Here is a 16455-nt window from a genome sequence, read left to right as displayed (position 1 = left end):
TTAAGATAAATACGTTTGCAGCTGCTATAATGTTTAGTTCCTTTTTCCTAGGTCTGTAATATATACATACATGTTTATTTTTTTTTTTGAAATTTAAGTGATTATAGAATATAGAATTTTTCTTTTGTACATGTTGATCACATTTTATATTACCCCGGTATACTGAATACTGCATACTGAAAGAATATCACCTGAACTTCTTATCATATCCTGATAAAGCATATCTCTAATCATAGAAGAAACATATATACGACCAATTAGAAATGTCTATCGAGCCTCAAACTAACAGAAAAGAAACTCACGTGATTTTTCAGAATGATCTCGATGACGTCACAACTTCCCTTCCGCTTTGGATTCCTCTTTGTGTAAGGATGGGCAGACACAAGTGAGAGACAAAAATTTTCCAGGAAATGAAATTTACAGGACCGTCTGCTCTATCTACAGTAAATAGAGACCAGAAGTGGAACTTTGGAGGAATGCATTTTCTGCTACATCAATTTGAATCCTGCAAAGCTGGAGTACTATTATGAAGTGAACAAGGGTGGAATGGGTCCATTCCATGCCGAACATATATGCTATTACAAACTTAAGTGAGTATTTTTCTAAAAGTTTGTTCGTTGCTGCTGAATCTTTAAATCATAACGCCTGCCAAATGTAAAAACTTTATTTGAATAGTCACCCTTACCAAACTGATATGTTTGCTGCAGGCCTGCAGCAAGTCTGCAGCAAGCTTGCAGCAAACAAAATTGTTCGCAGGAAGAAAATTTTCTTGTTCGCAGATGATTGCCGCTAGCTGCGATCTTGCGGCAAACATTGCAGCAATTGCTGCAAGCTTGCAGCAAATTCGCAGGAACCCAACATGTTTGCAGGAACATTGCATGAAGCATACACGCCAATTTAATGTTCGCAGCAAGTTCGCAGGAAACTTTTCACTATTCAAATGTTTGCAGGAAGTTCGCAAGAACAGTAAACAAGTCATATCAGCCAATGAAACGCAGATTGTACTGGGTCAACACAAAACTGGCCATTTTGAAATGTTGGAATTGAAGTTGTACATGTTTCAGTATTTTGGTAGGAATATACATCGATTTGAATGATTAAAAGTGCCAAACTCTGGATGTAGGTGTTCATTCTATCCATGATATCTAATTGGTAAGAAATGATTTTGATTTATTTTGATATTTGAAAGAATATTTCTTAAAAGCAGGTTTGAGTAACTGGTGTAAATGCTAGGTCAAATCTAAATCTGTTTCTTATTATGAATTTCAGTCCTCTTTTTGATATCACATATGTATACTTCTTAAAAGTATTAATGGACCCAAATCAGTTCAATGTTATCAAATTAATTAGTAAATGTGTAATCACAAAAATATTCATTAAAAATTATATGTAAAGTTCTTAAAGTTCTGTTCATATAAAAAGCTATCATGCACTTTCATTTTAAAAAGGTATGAAAACTTTGTCTAGGAACGTAAAGAGGGCCTATCATAACTTCATAAAACTGCATCTTTTCAGAAACATGTGGTGGATTTTCTCTAGACTTAACAGATTTAGGTCAGGACAAAGGCTTTCTGTGAACTTGCTGCTTGTACAAAGGAATGTGCCAAAACCATAAGGAAATTGTTTGCTGCAAGTTAGCAGCAATGTTTGCTGCAAGCTTGCTGCAGTGTTTGCAGCAGGCTTGCAGCAATGTTTGCCGCAAGCTTGCAGCAATGTTTGCGGCAGGCTTGCAGCAATGTTTGCCGCAAACTTGCAGCAAGGTTCCCTTATTTGGAAAATCCAGTGTTTGCTGCAGACTTGCAGCAAACCTCATTTGCATGGTAAAATGTTTGCAGCAAGCTTGCTGCAGACTTGCCGCTAACTTGCTGCAAACACCAAGGCTTTGTATAGACTGTCATGCTTTCTTTGGCTACATTGCCGCAAGCTTGCAGCAATGTCTGCTGCAAGCTTGCAGCAATGTTTGCTGCAGACTTGCAGCAAATATTTGCAGGAAGGCAATATTTTCGGTAAGGGCATATATTCTACAGAAAATGTTGTTCCACGATTACATTTCCTAGCCCTCCTGTTTTATTCATTGTACATGTGCATGTTGTATGTATTTCTAGACATCCTAAATGGCAGATTTAATTTTGCAGTTCAGACAACTTTATTTGATTTGCAAAACTAATGCATAGCTGTCTAACTCTGAAATATAATAAATTTAAATTTGGAACACTTCCATGAGATTTGCAATTGTGATGTAACTTTCGGAAAAAATAAGATTATCTTGCATTTGAACGGAAGTGTAGGGAATGTAAATGGATTTCAGCATTAGTTCCTTTAATCCAGCATCACGGCTTAATCGCAGTATTATCTCCGCATACTTAACCACATTCTATCGTGTTAATCTAGTGCGAAAAGTGTGCGTTCTTAGATGTACCCTCAGATAAAACGGTGAATGAAAACTTGTGGCTGCTTCGCTTGCAGTTCCTACATAACCCTTAGCCAGATAAACACCGAGCCAGAACTCAGTGGTATTTTTTGTTAAATTTTATGTAAGGAAAAAAAACTGACACAGTCTCTATTTGAACAGAAAGTATATGATTTTTTTTTATTTGAAAAAGTAGTAATATTTACTGTAGGAAGAGTCTTTGATGATGACAGATATACGAAACAGATATCCAGAACACAACATTGCGGACGCTGACGAGCATTTCCGGTTTTCTTACAAAGAGAAGCTATCTCTCTGATGTTTTTCCTTGGTATTTGAAATCAAAAGAGCTGCTAGCATAAACCAATGTTTTTAATGTAAACTTTGTTTATTGCAGTATACAAGAGTAGTTCAAATCTTTTAAATTGAATGTAGAAAAGATAGAAATAAGTAATACTTTCAATGAAGCTTATCATGCAAAAACGATTTTTGTTTTACTAATTGCCATAAGCATATAATGAATTTTTGACAAGGGGCTTTTATAATGTATTTTCTTTGTTAATGTGATTATTATCTGATAACAAACTGGGTTTATCGAACAGGGGGCTAAGCATTCTTTCTTTCATAATTCCTGTAAAACGGTGAACACACCCAATAGGAAGATAAGCAAATAATAAGTTATAAAGCATAATTCTTTATCTCCATGCCATGTGGTCTGCAAAAATTATATATATTTTATAGTATAAATCATGATATTGCATTTATAGATTTGCCAAACATCACGTAAACCTAACAGGGCCGTAATAAAAATATTGAATATTATTCATAAAAAATGCATTGTTTTGGTAAAGCTTTTTTTTTTTTAATCAAGAAAATATTCTAATTTTTTAGTAACAAACACCTGATAATATAAAAAAAATCCAAAATTCTTTCGCATTTTTTTAAAAATCAGATTTCGATAAGGACAAATAGTTATCTTTGAATGGAGAACAAGTATTTGATGAAATGGATTAAGCGATAAGACGGAATTTTTATAAACCACTGACGTATGTTTTCCTAATCAGTTGCTGAGAGATGTAGGTTTTTCGTGCAATGTATTGATGTCAATATCCTATTATATGTTTATATCAAAATACCGATAAATGCCCCACCTTTACGCCTAATTACACAGAAACCTATTCTTTCCCTCTTTTTATACAAAAACATTGTATTCTATTATCACGTCAGGTCATTCCATTGACAGCTGTCGATAGTACACTGCCAAGACCTCTTTGTTAGTCGTTGCATCTTGCTTGAAGGTAGATAACTTTTTAAAAGAATTCGACCAAAATGGCCAAGAAACCGAAAATTGGCACTGGTTCCATTTAGCAATTGGATCAAACTTCATCATTTTGAAGGAGTACCTCGTCTCGATTCTCATGCTGAAAATAATTTCTAGCAAGAATGAATCCAATTGAAAATAGCTATTATACTAAATATGCTGCATGTTCCTGCCTACGCATTGACTTGAAGAATGAAACAATTGTTACATGTAAACTCTAAACGGACTGACATGGCATAAAGATCATTCAATTATACTTGCATACTGATTCGTCATTTTGTTAACTACATGAAACGCAATTTCGTTGAGTAGCCTTAGGAAATCTACGGAATTTAAGCTCGAATCCGCATATCTACATGTAAACCATGTCAAACGCATCGTTTTCCATTTTCGATTTGGCCGACGGAAGCTTTTACATGATCCAAGGTCACCTATATCTGAAAATATTTAGTACCGTGATATTTTTTAACAATCTAACTATATGACGTTGATTAACTTAAACACTGCTGGCATGCTCATCATCTAGAAAGAACACCATCAAACCCCGCATGAGCCTAATGCCTGTTTATCGAGCAGTGGGAAGCAAGCTTTTGACAATAAGAGGAATGGAAAATGGCGAAGCACACGATTACATCTTATCCTGAAAATTAGAAGATCAGCAAGGAGTGAAACTAACAGCTAGTTCACGTTGGTGCTAAGATCACAGTTTCCTTGCACCTTGTTGCACCATACTTTGTTCATCGCGAAAAATGCGTTTGATGTGGCATTTTATTTACAAGTCATTAACTACATCGAGTATTCCAACAAGGTTTTCGAAGTGATCTGCACAACATCATATTTCTTTAAAGGTTAATCGAGGTTCATATAAATCTGTAAAGCACAGCAGTTTCTTTACCTACTTGTATACATTTGTTGAATTCTTTCTGCTACAATCAGAAGAGTTTTCAAGTGTGTTTGATCTTCTTAATAAGTTTCATTATAATTCCCAATCTTATTTCTTTTTTATATCTGTATTATCATTTAGTCATTCCTTATTTCTATTCTCATCATCTGTCTAGCTATCCTTGCCCACGTGTCTGCGGTTTAACGAACAACTCCATTAATAACTTGCTAACTCTTAGTTGTGGTTTCTTCATATGGATCTTTCTAAGGGGAAAATTCTGACAAGTTTGTAGAAAGCACATATTGAGACCCTATGTTCCAACAGGAACCAAATAGAACCATGATGTACAAAACACATTGTTGAAATGTCTCTTTTCTCAACTTGGATACACTTTTATTGAAGGAAAATAAAATTTGTTTCCCTCTCTTTGTCTTATTGCAGATAATCAAACAGGGTTATCTTGAATAAAAAAATCTTTTGATCCATTGTTTTCACACATTTTTTTTTTACAAACATTAAAATCAAATTTAGCTATCAGAATCCAGCTGTGTGGTCCCGATGTTGAAAATAAGCAAAAAAATTCCGAAGTTATAACTTGAACCAAAATGATATTAACCAGACTGCTTTGTCTTTTAGATATGATATGTGTGGTCGATCGAAGTCTGCTCCCTTTTGTTTTCATTTCAGATGATTATTTCTTCTAGTAAAACACCTGGGGATTTTTTTCGCTACTCCCCTCGTGATTTTTATATACTTTTATTATTCACACACTGTGAAGGATTTTAGCATTTTTATGTGAAAACAGCAATGGCATAATTAGAGAGCAATAAAACAAACTACAACTTCGAATTATCTTTTTCCTTTTTTTGTTTTGTTTTGCAAATGTCAGAAAAATCTCATTTCTGCGTTTTCCTTACTGCAAAAATATCATTTTGGATATATGTTTAGCCAAATTAGATAAGATTAACTTGCACTATCTATTTTTTAAACAACTTTTAGTTCTATCGATTGACCTCACCTACGTTTTTAGACAGCTTTGATATGTTTGCCATATATCCTTGTAGAAGAAAAGGGGGCCACAGCTTATGTTATCATCATAAAACTGCTGTGTAACCGACAACTCCCGTGCTTTCTGCCATATGTTGATGATTTTGTCTATTAGCTGTGATACACAAAATAATTCTGTTTTTACGACTGTCAATCAGATAAATCTGATTCTCTGTTATGCAATCTTCACTTATCCAGCAATAATAAATTGCAAAATGCTTTTGATGTATAGTTTATTTCTACAAGTAAAATTCGGTATGGCTTGAAAATTCATACCGACGTGGAGACTCTAACGGTGTTTATTTCATTTTTTAAATTCATTTTCAGATGTATGGTTATAGAAAACACAAAAATGAAGAAAAGTAGCAAAGTGCACGTGGATGAAAGTGAGCCTTCTGGAGGTAAGGTTACACTGCTGCCAACAAAAAGTGTAAGAGCAAAGGAAGGCCATAGAAGTCCAAATACGTACCATCACACATACCCAATTTCCCAATTTTATTTTTTAAAAAGTTAAATATTGGGTGTTTATGTTAGCATCATTCTCTTTTCTTCTTTTAATAAATATACGCTCCCAAAATAAGAAAAACCTGGATCCGCAACTGATAAAAGAAAGAGATTGCACGTATTGTCCCACTAATGGACGTACTGTGGAGACAACGGATGGTTTTTTTCAACATCTTCTGATAGATTAAACTTTATTGATTGAAACCAGTGGTTTCATTATTTAAGTCGCCTGAATTTCCATAAAAATGATGATAGATCTTGTTAATTAAAGTGTCACAATTGAATCAAAGAGGCGCTGTCTTCTTTTATCAAAGACATTAGGCGACACTGCGTTCTTGTATCATTCTAAATTAATGGAACTTTAGGAAAGATAGTCATTCCGATTTATGTTTTATCAATATATTTTATCATTGAAATAATGAAAGTGTATTTGATATGTCAGTCAGAATATTCGCTGACAAGTCAAAAAATAAAGTTCCTTGTTGAATTAACTTTCGAAAGAATGATATGAGTTTGAGAACAACCTTCCCCATTTATGAAACTGTCAGTTTCGAACTAAGTTTTGCATTTCATTGTTAAAAATAAATTAAAGGTGTTTAATTTGAGTGTTGCTCAACATATCAAAAGTAAAATTTTCCAGACGACGTTTGCACATATTCATTAAAGCTCATGTCTTTTGCTTCTCATCAACGCAAGATAGACGAGAAAAGAACACCGAATGTGTAGGCCAATGCATTTAACTTCATCTTCAAAAAAGATAAATGGGGAAAGAGAAAAATATTTTACGCTCCTTAGAACGGTTTAAATAAAAATAGAAATTAACAACATTGCTTATATGCTCTGAACGAATTTAAAATTCTATTTTTTATTAACATTTCCGAAAGTACATCACGTTTTAGAATTCTCACTTGTAGATATATTTTGGCAGTGTTGGTTATTAAACTTCACAGACCGATTAATTGTACTTTACCTGTCACTTTTAATGATCCATCAAATATAAATGGCGTCGTGGAATGTGAGTTGCATGTTGAAATTTTTGGAGAGAGAGAGTGAGTGAGAGTATAATTGTATTTGAATATAGCATGAACAGACTTAGAATAACAGTTAAGTTCTAAAACAAACCAGTCAACATTATGTTTCATCACAGACGTACATGTATGTTAACGACCGACTGAGCAGGTATTTTTGACGTCAAATATCAAAGTTTTAAAACCTTTTCTGGTCATTTTTAATATGCAAAATTGCTGTAAATGTTTCACTGTAGGCGAAATTCTTTGGTATATTTTTGTATAATTTAAAAAGTATATACAGAATTTGTTTTATCTTTTTTTATTTTTTCAAGATTCTTTCGTTTCTCTTTTAAATGGATTATTTAGATGCTCACAGTGTCGATTAGATATCTTTAAAAGAATATTTTTTCAGCGCCATCTGGTCTTTTCCTGCAAACAGCAGTTGTATCAACATCATATGATACCGTTTTTGACATATTCAACTGCACGCACCATGCAATCAAAACATTTTATGTACTTTAAAAAAATCGAACAAAACAGAAATACATTTTTTTTCGATCCTGTATCTTTTGTTTTGAAATCCTGATTCTTTTTCATTTTGTTATGCTTGATTTACTCCATGTAAGGAAAAAATATCTTGCATGATACAGCAGGTCTCTAATTACCACGACAACAAGTTTATAAAAAAACAAAAGCAATACACTAATACAAAGTTTTTAAGGACAAATGCTACTTTAGAGTTTTTGGTACTTTTTTTCTGGAAATTAAGTGACCGAGAAACAGAAAATAAACTCTTTATAATTCAAGAACACTTTTAAATATTATCTCTTGTAATGCTTGACTTTTGACTTCGATGAATTCGGTGAGATTTCAAATTGCCAAAATGTATCTCGGTGCAAACACAACATGATGAGATGTTGAAATTAATGTGTACTTTGGTGGTAGATTGCTTTTTGATAGTTTTCATTCGTCATTTGTAACATTATACAACTTTTTGAAAGGATTTTGTAGTCATACATTTCCGGGAAAATGTTTTTTGCATTATCTTTAGTCTAAGAGTTTTATTTGCAGTTTAAATTGAAAGTATAACTTTAAAAGAGTCTTGTAAATTGCACTCCCGTCCAATGTTGTTATTCAACACATTTATGTATTTCTTTTGCAGTTGATGAATTGACCTTTGAACACAGAAACGTCAGCATTAAGAAATCAAAGTGGGTTACAGAAGAATATGACGTCACAGATTTACTGCTGGGCAGGTAAATCAAGTGTATAGATAACTTTTATCTACAAAATCCCAAAAAATATTATCATTTATGATAAACTTTTAATGATTTTTACTGCCTCAAAGCAACACATTATTTACTGTTTTCACGCTTTTATAGAATTTTTGCATCATTAAAATTCTACATTTCATTGTTTAGGCCAAAAAAGAACTGAAATATTTACACACAAATTTTAAATCCCATGCTTTTTACTTTTAAATGCTGAAATGCATTGTTGAAAAAAAAAATGGCCAAAAAAAGATATCATTTTGAGCTGTTGAAATAAAAAAAAAATGATCAGAAACAATCATTTTGAGCTTTGAGTAGTTTTTTTGCAAAAAAGGAAGGAAATGTCTCTTTAACATCAGTTATATGTAATAAATCATTTTGACATTCTTTCAGAAATACTGATACATGTATTCAGAGTCAAAATTAACTTTTGGTTGATGCATCATTGTAATGGAAGTAAATAAAAGCTGTACAATCTGGGTTTTACACATAGTAATGCCTTTGATTTTAATTTCTATAGAGGAAAATTTGGAGAAGTTAAAAAATGTAAAGAGAAGAAAACTGGGAGATTCTTGGCTGCGAAGTTTATCGCAGTAAACGGTCACCAAGAAAGAGATGACGTCATAAACGAAGTGGCCATAATGAAAACCCTTCAGCATCCTCGCCTGTTGCAATTGTACGACGCTTTTGAGAAAAAGGATACGTTTTGCATTGTAACAGAATTGTGAGTAGATTTACCTACCAATTATATGGTATTTATAAACAAACGTTTTTGTCCTCATTAGAAAGAACACGCATATGCAATCGATTATAGATATGAGCTAAGGTAAACACTTTGTATTGTAGAAACCCTGACCGAATTCTCGGTTATCTATTAAGACTAAGTAAAATTGGTAAATACAACTGATTCGATTAATTCAAGTGTTATGATAATAATAACAAAACAACATTGACCAACATCCTCACAACATCATCACAACAACAACAACAGCACAACAACATTTTGTCTACAAAAATACTTAATTAAGTTTTAGAATTGGGAGTGGACATAAAACAAAGCAATATACAATTAACTTATATCCTATTCCTGCTTTGGATCTTCAGACATGTTCAAATATAAAATGAATTGATATACTTTTACTATTTACGTAACCACATCTGGCCTAAGTGCAATTTCTCGTTGACTGAAAGTCTCTTTAATTAATACACTATATTTCTTGAACAGGATTTCGGGCGGAGAGCTTTTTGAACGAGTAATCAACGATGATTTTATCTTGACGGAGAAAGCCTGCAATATGTTTATGCGACAGATATGTGAAGGCATCGCCTTTATGCATTGTAGAGAGGTTCTGCATTTAGATCTGAAGGTATCTTAATTAATTCGGCAATATTTCAATTGAATCAGCTTGTATCGGCACTATAGCGTTAGCCTGTGCAATTGGAAAACACTTGTATTCTGTAAATATATATGAAATCTGACTGTCTGTTTTTTGTCTGATAATTTGGATTGGCAGCTGAAAGGTACAAATCTGACAGTCCTAATCAAGTACATTGGTAATTATCATACCGACCTTGTATATTTTTTTGGTTTATGCTTTAGAGATTAGATAAAACCCACATTCTTTATTTATTTTACAGCCCGAAAATATTTTGTGTTTAACACGAGAAGGCAACATCATAAAAATTATTGACTTTGGATTAGCAAGAAAATACGATCCTTCCGGTGATCTCCGAATCTTATTTGGAACTCCCGAGTTCATGGCGCCAGAGGTCGTGAACTTTGACCCCGCTTCACCAGCAACAGATATGTGGAGTATAGGTGTTATATGTTATGTTTTGTAAGTTTTTCTCGGAACCTTGCATAACTTAAAGAAAAGTTAGAATTTACCTTTATCAGTTAAAATCCTGCTCCAAAACAGATCTGGCATGTACATGAATTGTAGAATTATATAATAAAGTTTATTACATCTTTGAAACATTCCCAAGCTATGTGAGCAGATTTTATGTGATTTAATTAAATCGAACAGAAAACCATTAAATTAAAGTGCAAAAAACGCAGGAACCACAAATGAATATATAGATCATACCAGTGTTAACTTATTTCTTTAAAACTACTCACTATATATTTAACAGACTATCAGGGTTATCACCTTTTGTTGGTGACACCGAAGCAGACACTCTTGTCAATGTGACGTCAGCGAAATGGGATTTTAGCGCAGAAGAATTTGAAAGTATATCCACAGAAGCAAAGGATTTCATATCGAAATTATTGGTGAAAGATCCAAGGTACATACTCGTAACTTCTACACAGTATACATGTAGATATGATAATTGTTGTCTTTCTACAATAAACATATATATAATGTACATATACTTGTATTTCAATGCAGTTTCTTCTTACTTAAATTTCAATAGGCCTATATACATTTGTGGTATCTCTCCATTATATAAACATACAGAGAGAAAATATCTTCAATTCTGTATGAAGTTTGTCAGAGGTCAGAGGTCAATACGTGACCTAATCACACGGCGCAATAATATCTACCGGTACATAAATTATAAAATGACCTGCTCTACTTGCTTTTCATGTATAAAAATGAATAAAATAAGCAAGTAAAATGATAATTATTTTATTTTAAATATAAACAAGTATTTCATACAGTTTTTGGGCTATCTATTCAACCTGTGTATAGAGAAAACTTTAGCATTTGTTTACATTTTTCTTCACTTTTGTCAGCTGCACAGTCTCTAACGTTCATCCTTATTTTTTGGATAGACCTTTGGTTTAATTTTCATGATAAACTTTTATTTTATCTTTAAATTTTTCTCACGATAAATGTGTAAATCTGTTGGAAAATATCTTTGCAATCATGTCATGAACAGCTGCCAAACACCTCGGTGTTTTCGTAGTTCAATATAAAGCTGTCGCCAGTGTCTCCGTGTTTATCAGTGTTTTACGATAAGTATGCCTTTAGTTACTGAAACCGTAGAATATTTTTGATCAAATTGCAAATTAACTGGCTCGGACAAGTGTCTCAGTCCATCGGATCCATCCATCCCTTTCCAGCGACCGAAATTCCTCTAACTTTTTATCATCAAACTTCGGACGTGTTTCTTGTGTCTTTTCAGCATCGATTATCATTTTCACGAATAAAATATTCCCAGACAACAATCTGTTCACTATTACTGATCACAAGTAGCCTTTCACAAAATATTCCCTTCGAAATAGATTCCTTAGTCTAATGAATTTGAAGCGTAACCGCCATGCAAGCCGATTTACACCTTGCGTCATTTTTCAAAATCTACGACGGACGGTTAGTGCAATAATTTAAATTCGAAAATATTCAATTGTCTGTCTCAAATGTATATATAAGTAATAAATAACAAGTTTATAAACTTCAATGGGAATTGAAGTGGGTCGGTACGTGATCAAATCTTCTGAGAAGGCCTTCGGCCTTCACAGGATTTGATCACGTGACCGACCCACTTCAATTCCCATTGAAGTTTATAAACTTGTTATTTATTTCTTAAATGTAGAAAATTATTATGAACTGTTGTTTTACATAAATAAAGTAGAAAAAACAGCAAAAGGAAGATATATTTGCATTTTCAAAATAAACAAAAACTGAAATAGCCTTTCGGAAAACATTTTTACTTTCTGAGGGTTGAGGGGGTCAGAACAGAGAAATAGTTGTAAGCCACTCACGTTCACATGTATCTATGAATAAATTTAAGAACTGGTTGTCTGAAATGATCGATGACATAAGGGTCGAATTTAACCCTCATTGTACCTTATCCTTTGCTAAAAAATATCAAGAGCAAAAAGAAGCAATATAACAATTATGCTTTTATTTTTCTCCGAAGGAAAAGAATGACTGCACGTGAGTGTCTGGATCACATATGGCTCAGGGTAGGTATAGTGTCAACTACATGCAAATTGTTTAATTTTTTCCTAGGCTAACTTTTAAAAAAGAAGCATAAGTCGTGTTTAATCTTTATCAAACAATTTTCCTTCAGCGTTCCCAGAAAAGAGAAGCACGCTTGCCAGAGCGCTCTCTCTCTAAGAAGAGGTTGAAGAAATTTGTATTTAGGAGAAAATGGCAGGTAAAGTAACATCAAATTATCTTATACAGGCCAAAAAAGAAGACTAATCACCTGTAGTCCGAAGGATTTTAATTTTTTTTTGGACACAAGAAGTATTGCTTAAGCTTATGAATCATTCTCTTTTCTAATAGCTCAACATACATATGCATACGTATACATGCATAAAGAAATTAGGTACAGAATTTTTAAGATGTTATTAACATAAATTTTGAACAGAATGATAAAATAAGAGATTCATAATTTTATTTACAGAAAGCTGTCAATGCAATGTTGGCTTTGAAGAGAATGGGTGTTAATTTGACGTGATACCTCACAGCTCCTTGCAAAAGGTTCGTTGACTTTTTATATGCTCAATGCTTGTCAGGAGAGAGAGAGAGAGAGAGAGAGAGAGAGAGAGAGAGAGAGAGAGAGAGAGAGAGAGAGAGCGATAATGAGAGAGAAACTTTTGCTCTCTTATATGTATGTACAGCTGTTTACTATTTCAATGACTATAAATTGTGATGGATAAAAGGAGCCTTATGCCATTTTTGGTATACTCATATTAAAAATATTTTAGTTAAAATCGTTGACAAAGAATCCCTTCATGCTTCTGAAGTTATCTTTTGTAAGCCTCTTATATATTCCTCCAAAAAGTTCCAATCCTATGGTAATTAATTGGTTAGACCTCTAAGAAATTTCCTTCAATATTCTACGGGTTGACTGCAGAGACGTCTTTCGGAGAAAAAACAAATCTTGGTAGTTTTTTTTAAAAGCCCAATAGACCAATAGCTTAACTATTTGGGTAATAAACAATTGATAAGACTGCATTGAGGTGTCTACTGATCACTTCTATTGTTTACGTTAGCAACTGTTGAAAGTTTCGATCTGAATGGTGCTTTTCAAGACCCCTGAACTCAGGCGATGGAGAAGCGCTCGCTCCGTGATTGGAAGGTTTTGAGTTCGATTGTCGGCTACCACTGACCCAATTCGATATAAAATGGCAGCAAATGTTCCTTCGCCAAGCTTTCGGCACTTTAAAGTGAAAGTTGTTGGTCCTTCAGATGACACCTTAAAAACGGAGAACCCTTAGTCTCGGCACGCCTCGTGGCCCTTGTTGCGCAGTAAAGGTCATAATTTGAAGCCCCTCACCAGTATAAGGTGACGTCTCTATATGAGTGAAAATATTCTCGAATGGGATGTAAAACAACATACATACATACAATCAATCAATCAATCAATCAATCAATCAAGACCCCTGACGTTTTGAAGATGTTAAAAAGAGTGATTTACCACTTTGTTTTTAAATTCAGCGAGCTGAGGTCTACATTGTAATGTACCGTTTGCAATCATTTCAAGCATTCTTTATATTAGACCAGAAGATTTGCTTGATTTCTTTTAATCAATACTCTATGAACATTTTCCTTGAAAAGAATGTTAAGTACCCAATATTGAAAATGGAACAATCAACTCATTAAGTTTACCTTTATGTCATGAAATTTTCTTAAATCGATAACATTTTAATAAATACAGATTCTTTATTGACACACTGAAAAGAATTGAATTGTAATTTTCTCCTTATATAATTAAAAAAGATTACTAAAGTAATTTAGGTTTTTATTTGCGTGTGTTTAAATCATGTTCAATTGTTCAAATATTTTCCAGGTTTAGAGAAAGCAGATGTGGATTGATTACAAAAGACATTTCTGGAATCACCAAAGCATTCTGACCAAACATGGAGTGGAAATACACAAATTCACGTTTATGTTGTAACTAAGCGTTTGATAATTAAAATGTGTTAATATGCATTCCAAAATATATGATTCCAAATAATGTTCTTCACTAAACCTGAATAATTAATTGTGTGCTAAATTCAAGATAATGTAATGAAGAAGTGGGATCTCATCTTATTGTTTATGGAAATTGTTTATGAAAACTTCATAATTAACAGATGAGGTATTTAGAAGACATAATTTTAGTTATCATAAACATACATTCGGAATAAATGGATTAATTTCATATTAATTTTGTCATTTGCTATGTTATTTTAACTGTTACCTTTCCTGAGGATTCAAACTGTATTATTTTTAAGCCTTTTCGCCATCCATCTTTTGTTCAAGATTTACGTGCATTTTTCAGTAGTCATTTATTGGAAAAAATCGAAAAATTGATCCGTCTGAGGAACGTTAATATTCGTAAAAAACAACCCTGCTTAGTTTATCATCTTCCAGGCCTTTGACATGGTCATTGAGAGATTAAGGAACTTTTGTGATAAATGAGTCCATCATAATCACAATTTTTTTTCTTTATCACAAAAAATATGTGAGGCTGTTAACACTAACTTATAATTTCTGGTCAAATTTCTAGTCAAAACACATTTTCCTTATTAATTAAATGTATTTTGATTTATGTTTTTACCATTAGTCTTGAATTTCTTAGGACTTATTGATCGTGAATTAATGTGCAAATACCATTACTTTTTGACTGTTATATATATATTTATATATTTCATTTGTTTGATTTCTCTCTAGTTATTGGTGGCTAAACGTTTCCTGTACAACATATCTTATTTATGCAAGTCTGTTTTCAACGATCTATTTTTAAAACTATGTAAATTTTTATGTAATTGTACAAAAATATAGGTTTATGTAGTAAAATTAATTAGTATTAATTAGCAGTCTGTAACATATACAATTCCAGATCGTATAAATATAAAGATAAAATCTTATAGTTTGAATGTTATGAATACATTTAGACGATATATTCTATTGTTTCATTGAATCCTTTACCATTGAAACAAGTAGATTATAAATTTGGTATAATCTTGTAGAACAGAGTTTATAGAAATAAAACTTGAAAAGTTTATGTTTTATTTTTTTTAAGAAACAAGTTTCCTTATTATTTGTAAAAGAATAAAATACATAACTGCAGTTATTTTAAATGACCAAGTCTTTGTTTGGGTAAGTTAAATGTTTTTGTGGATAATTTTGAGTATGTTGAACATCATACTGCAACTTCATATTATATTTTGCTTGAAGTCAATAATAAAACTTAGGTAAAAGTCTCGGGTGTATTTCAGTAAACCTACTATTTTAGAAAAAAAAAACACCCTGAGTCAGATTCATTTTGAAAATATTTTGTGTTTACATAGGTACTGAAAAGCTTTAGTCCGAATTCATATCGGTAACACACACACACACACACACACACACACACACAAATTGAAAAGCTCATTAAAAAGCTGTTTCCTATATAATAAGGAAAAGTTCAATAACGTGACACAATTCATAGTACATACAGACATCATTAACATGAAAAGAAACTATGACTACGTGTACTCTCCATGAGATACAATATTATTACACTATTCCAACCGGAGGTGTAGCTAGATATACTCTTGTAATGATGGCTGCCCACCTCGTTTTAAGAAAAAATATTTTAAACCAAATATAAGTTTTCTTGAGGAAAATACGCGCTATTCATTTTTTATTAACTAAAACATTGATTTTATTTCTTTGTTCACTAATAAGTACTTAAAAATGGAATGACAGTCAAGACAATTTTTAATCGTGATTAAAAGTATTATTTTTCTCCCATGAAATTGATGTACATATATATCTTTAAAATGTATTTATGCCTCCTCTTTTCCCAATTGCTATGAAAAAGGACAATTACATATACATATAAAAGTTGTATTTTACTGTTCAATATAAAAGGTTTTTGATTAAAAAAAAATATTGTTAATGTAAGCATCAAAATGTTTCCAACGAATATGGACAGTTGTTCCTTACACGTATAAAATATTTCTTACATACATGAAATCCATCTTCTTTTAAAGCTTTCATTCACTTGACCTTGACCTTGCCCTGGACACAACCCGAACTCAATCTCGTGCAGGTTATCTTGGCACATCTCTGAGACTGACAGAT

General features: G+C 32.6%; 1 protein-coding gene across 1 annotated transcript; it reads left to right on the top strand.

The window, feature by feature from the left end:
• The first annotated feature begins 327 nt into the window (after nt 1–327).
• Nucleotides 328–15389, top strand: LOC134231472 (myosin light chain kinase, smooth muscle-like). Its single transcript, XM_062713436.1, has 11 exons — nt 328–590; nt 5989–6062; nt 8338–8431; nt 8967–9170; nt 9672–9813; nt 10085–10284; nt 10580–10732; nt 12311–12356; nt 12464–12550; nt 12803–12879; nt 14192–15389. Exons 1-10 carry the CDS (start codon nt 547–549, stop codon nt 12854–12856), a joined length of 1098 nt encoding a protein of 365 aa, XP_062569420.1. The 5' UTR covers nt 328–546; the 3' UTR covers nt 12857–12879; nt 14192–15389.
• Nucleotides 15390–16455: the final 1066 nt, after the last annotated feature.

Source organism: Saccostrea cucullata, unplaced genomic scaffold, assembly GCF_032062105.1.
Source record: "Saccostrea cucullata isolate Sc308-1 unplaced genomic scaffold, CSIRO_AGI_Scuc_v1 ctg3722, whole genome shotgun sequence".
Lineage (NCBI taxonomy): Eukaryota > Metazoa > Mollusca > Bivalvia > Ostreida > Ostreidae > Saccostrea > Saccostrea cuccullata.
This window is presented reverse-complemented; position numbering and strand designations above follow the sequence as displayed.

What these genes read in the sequence shown, in the direction of transcription:
- LOC134231472 (XM_062713436.1), top strand. Translation starts at nt 547, where the DNA reads ATGGGTCCATTCCATGCCGAACATATATGCTATTACAAACTTAA. An exon ending in TGAAAGTGAGCCTTCTGGAG is followed by an intron (nt 6,063 to 8,337) that starts GTAAGGTTACAC and finishes TTTCTTTTGCAG; the next exon opens with TTGATGAATTGACCTTTGAA. An exon ending in TTCTGCATTTAGATCTGAAG is followed by an intron (nt 9,814 to 10,084) that starts GTATCTTAATTA and finishes TTTATTTTACAG; the next exon opens with CCCGAAAATATTTTGTGTTT.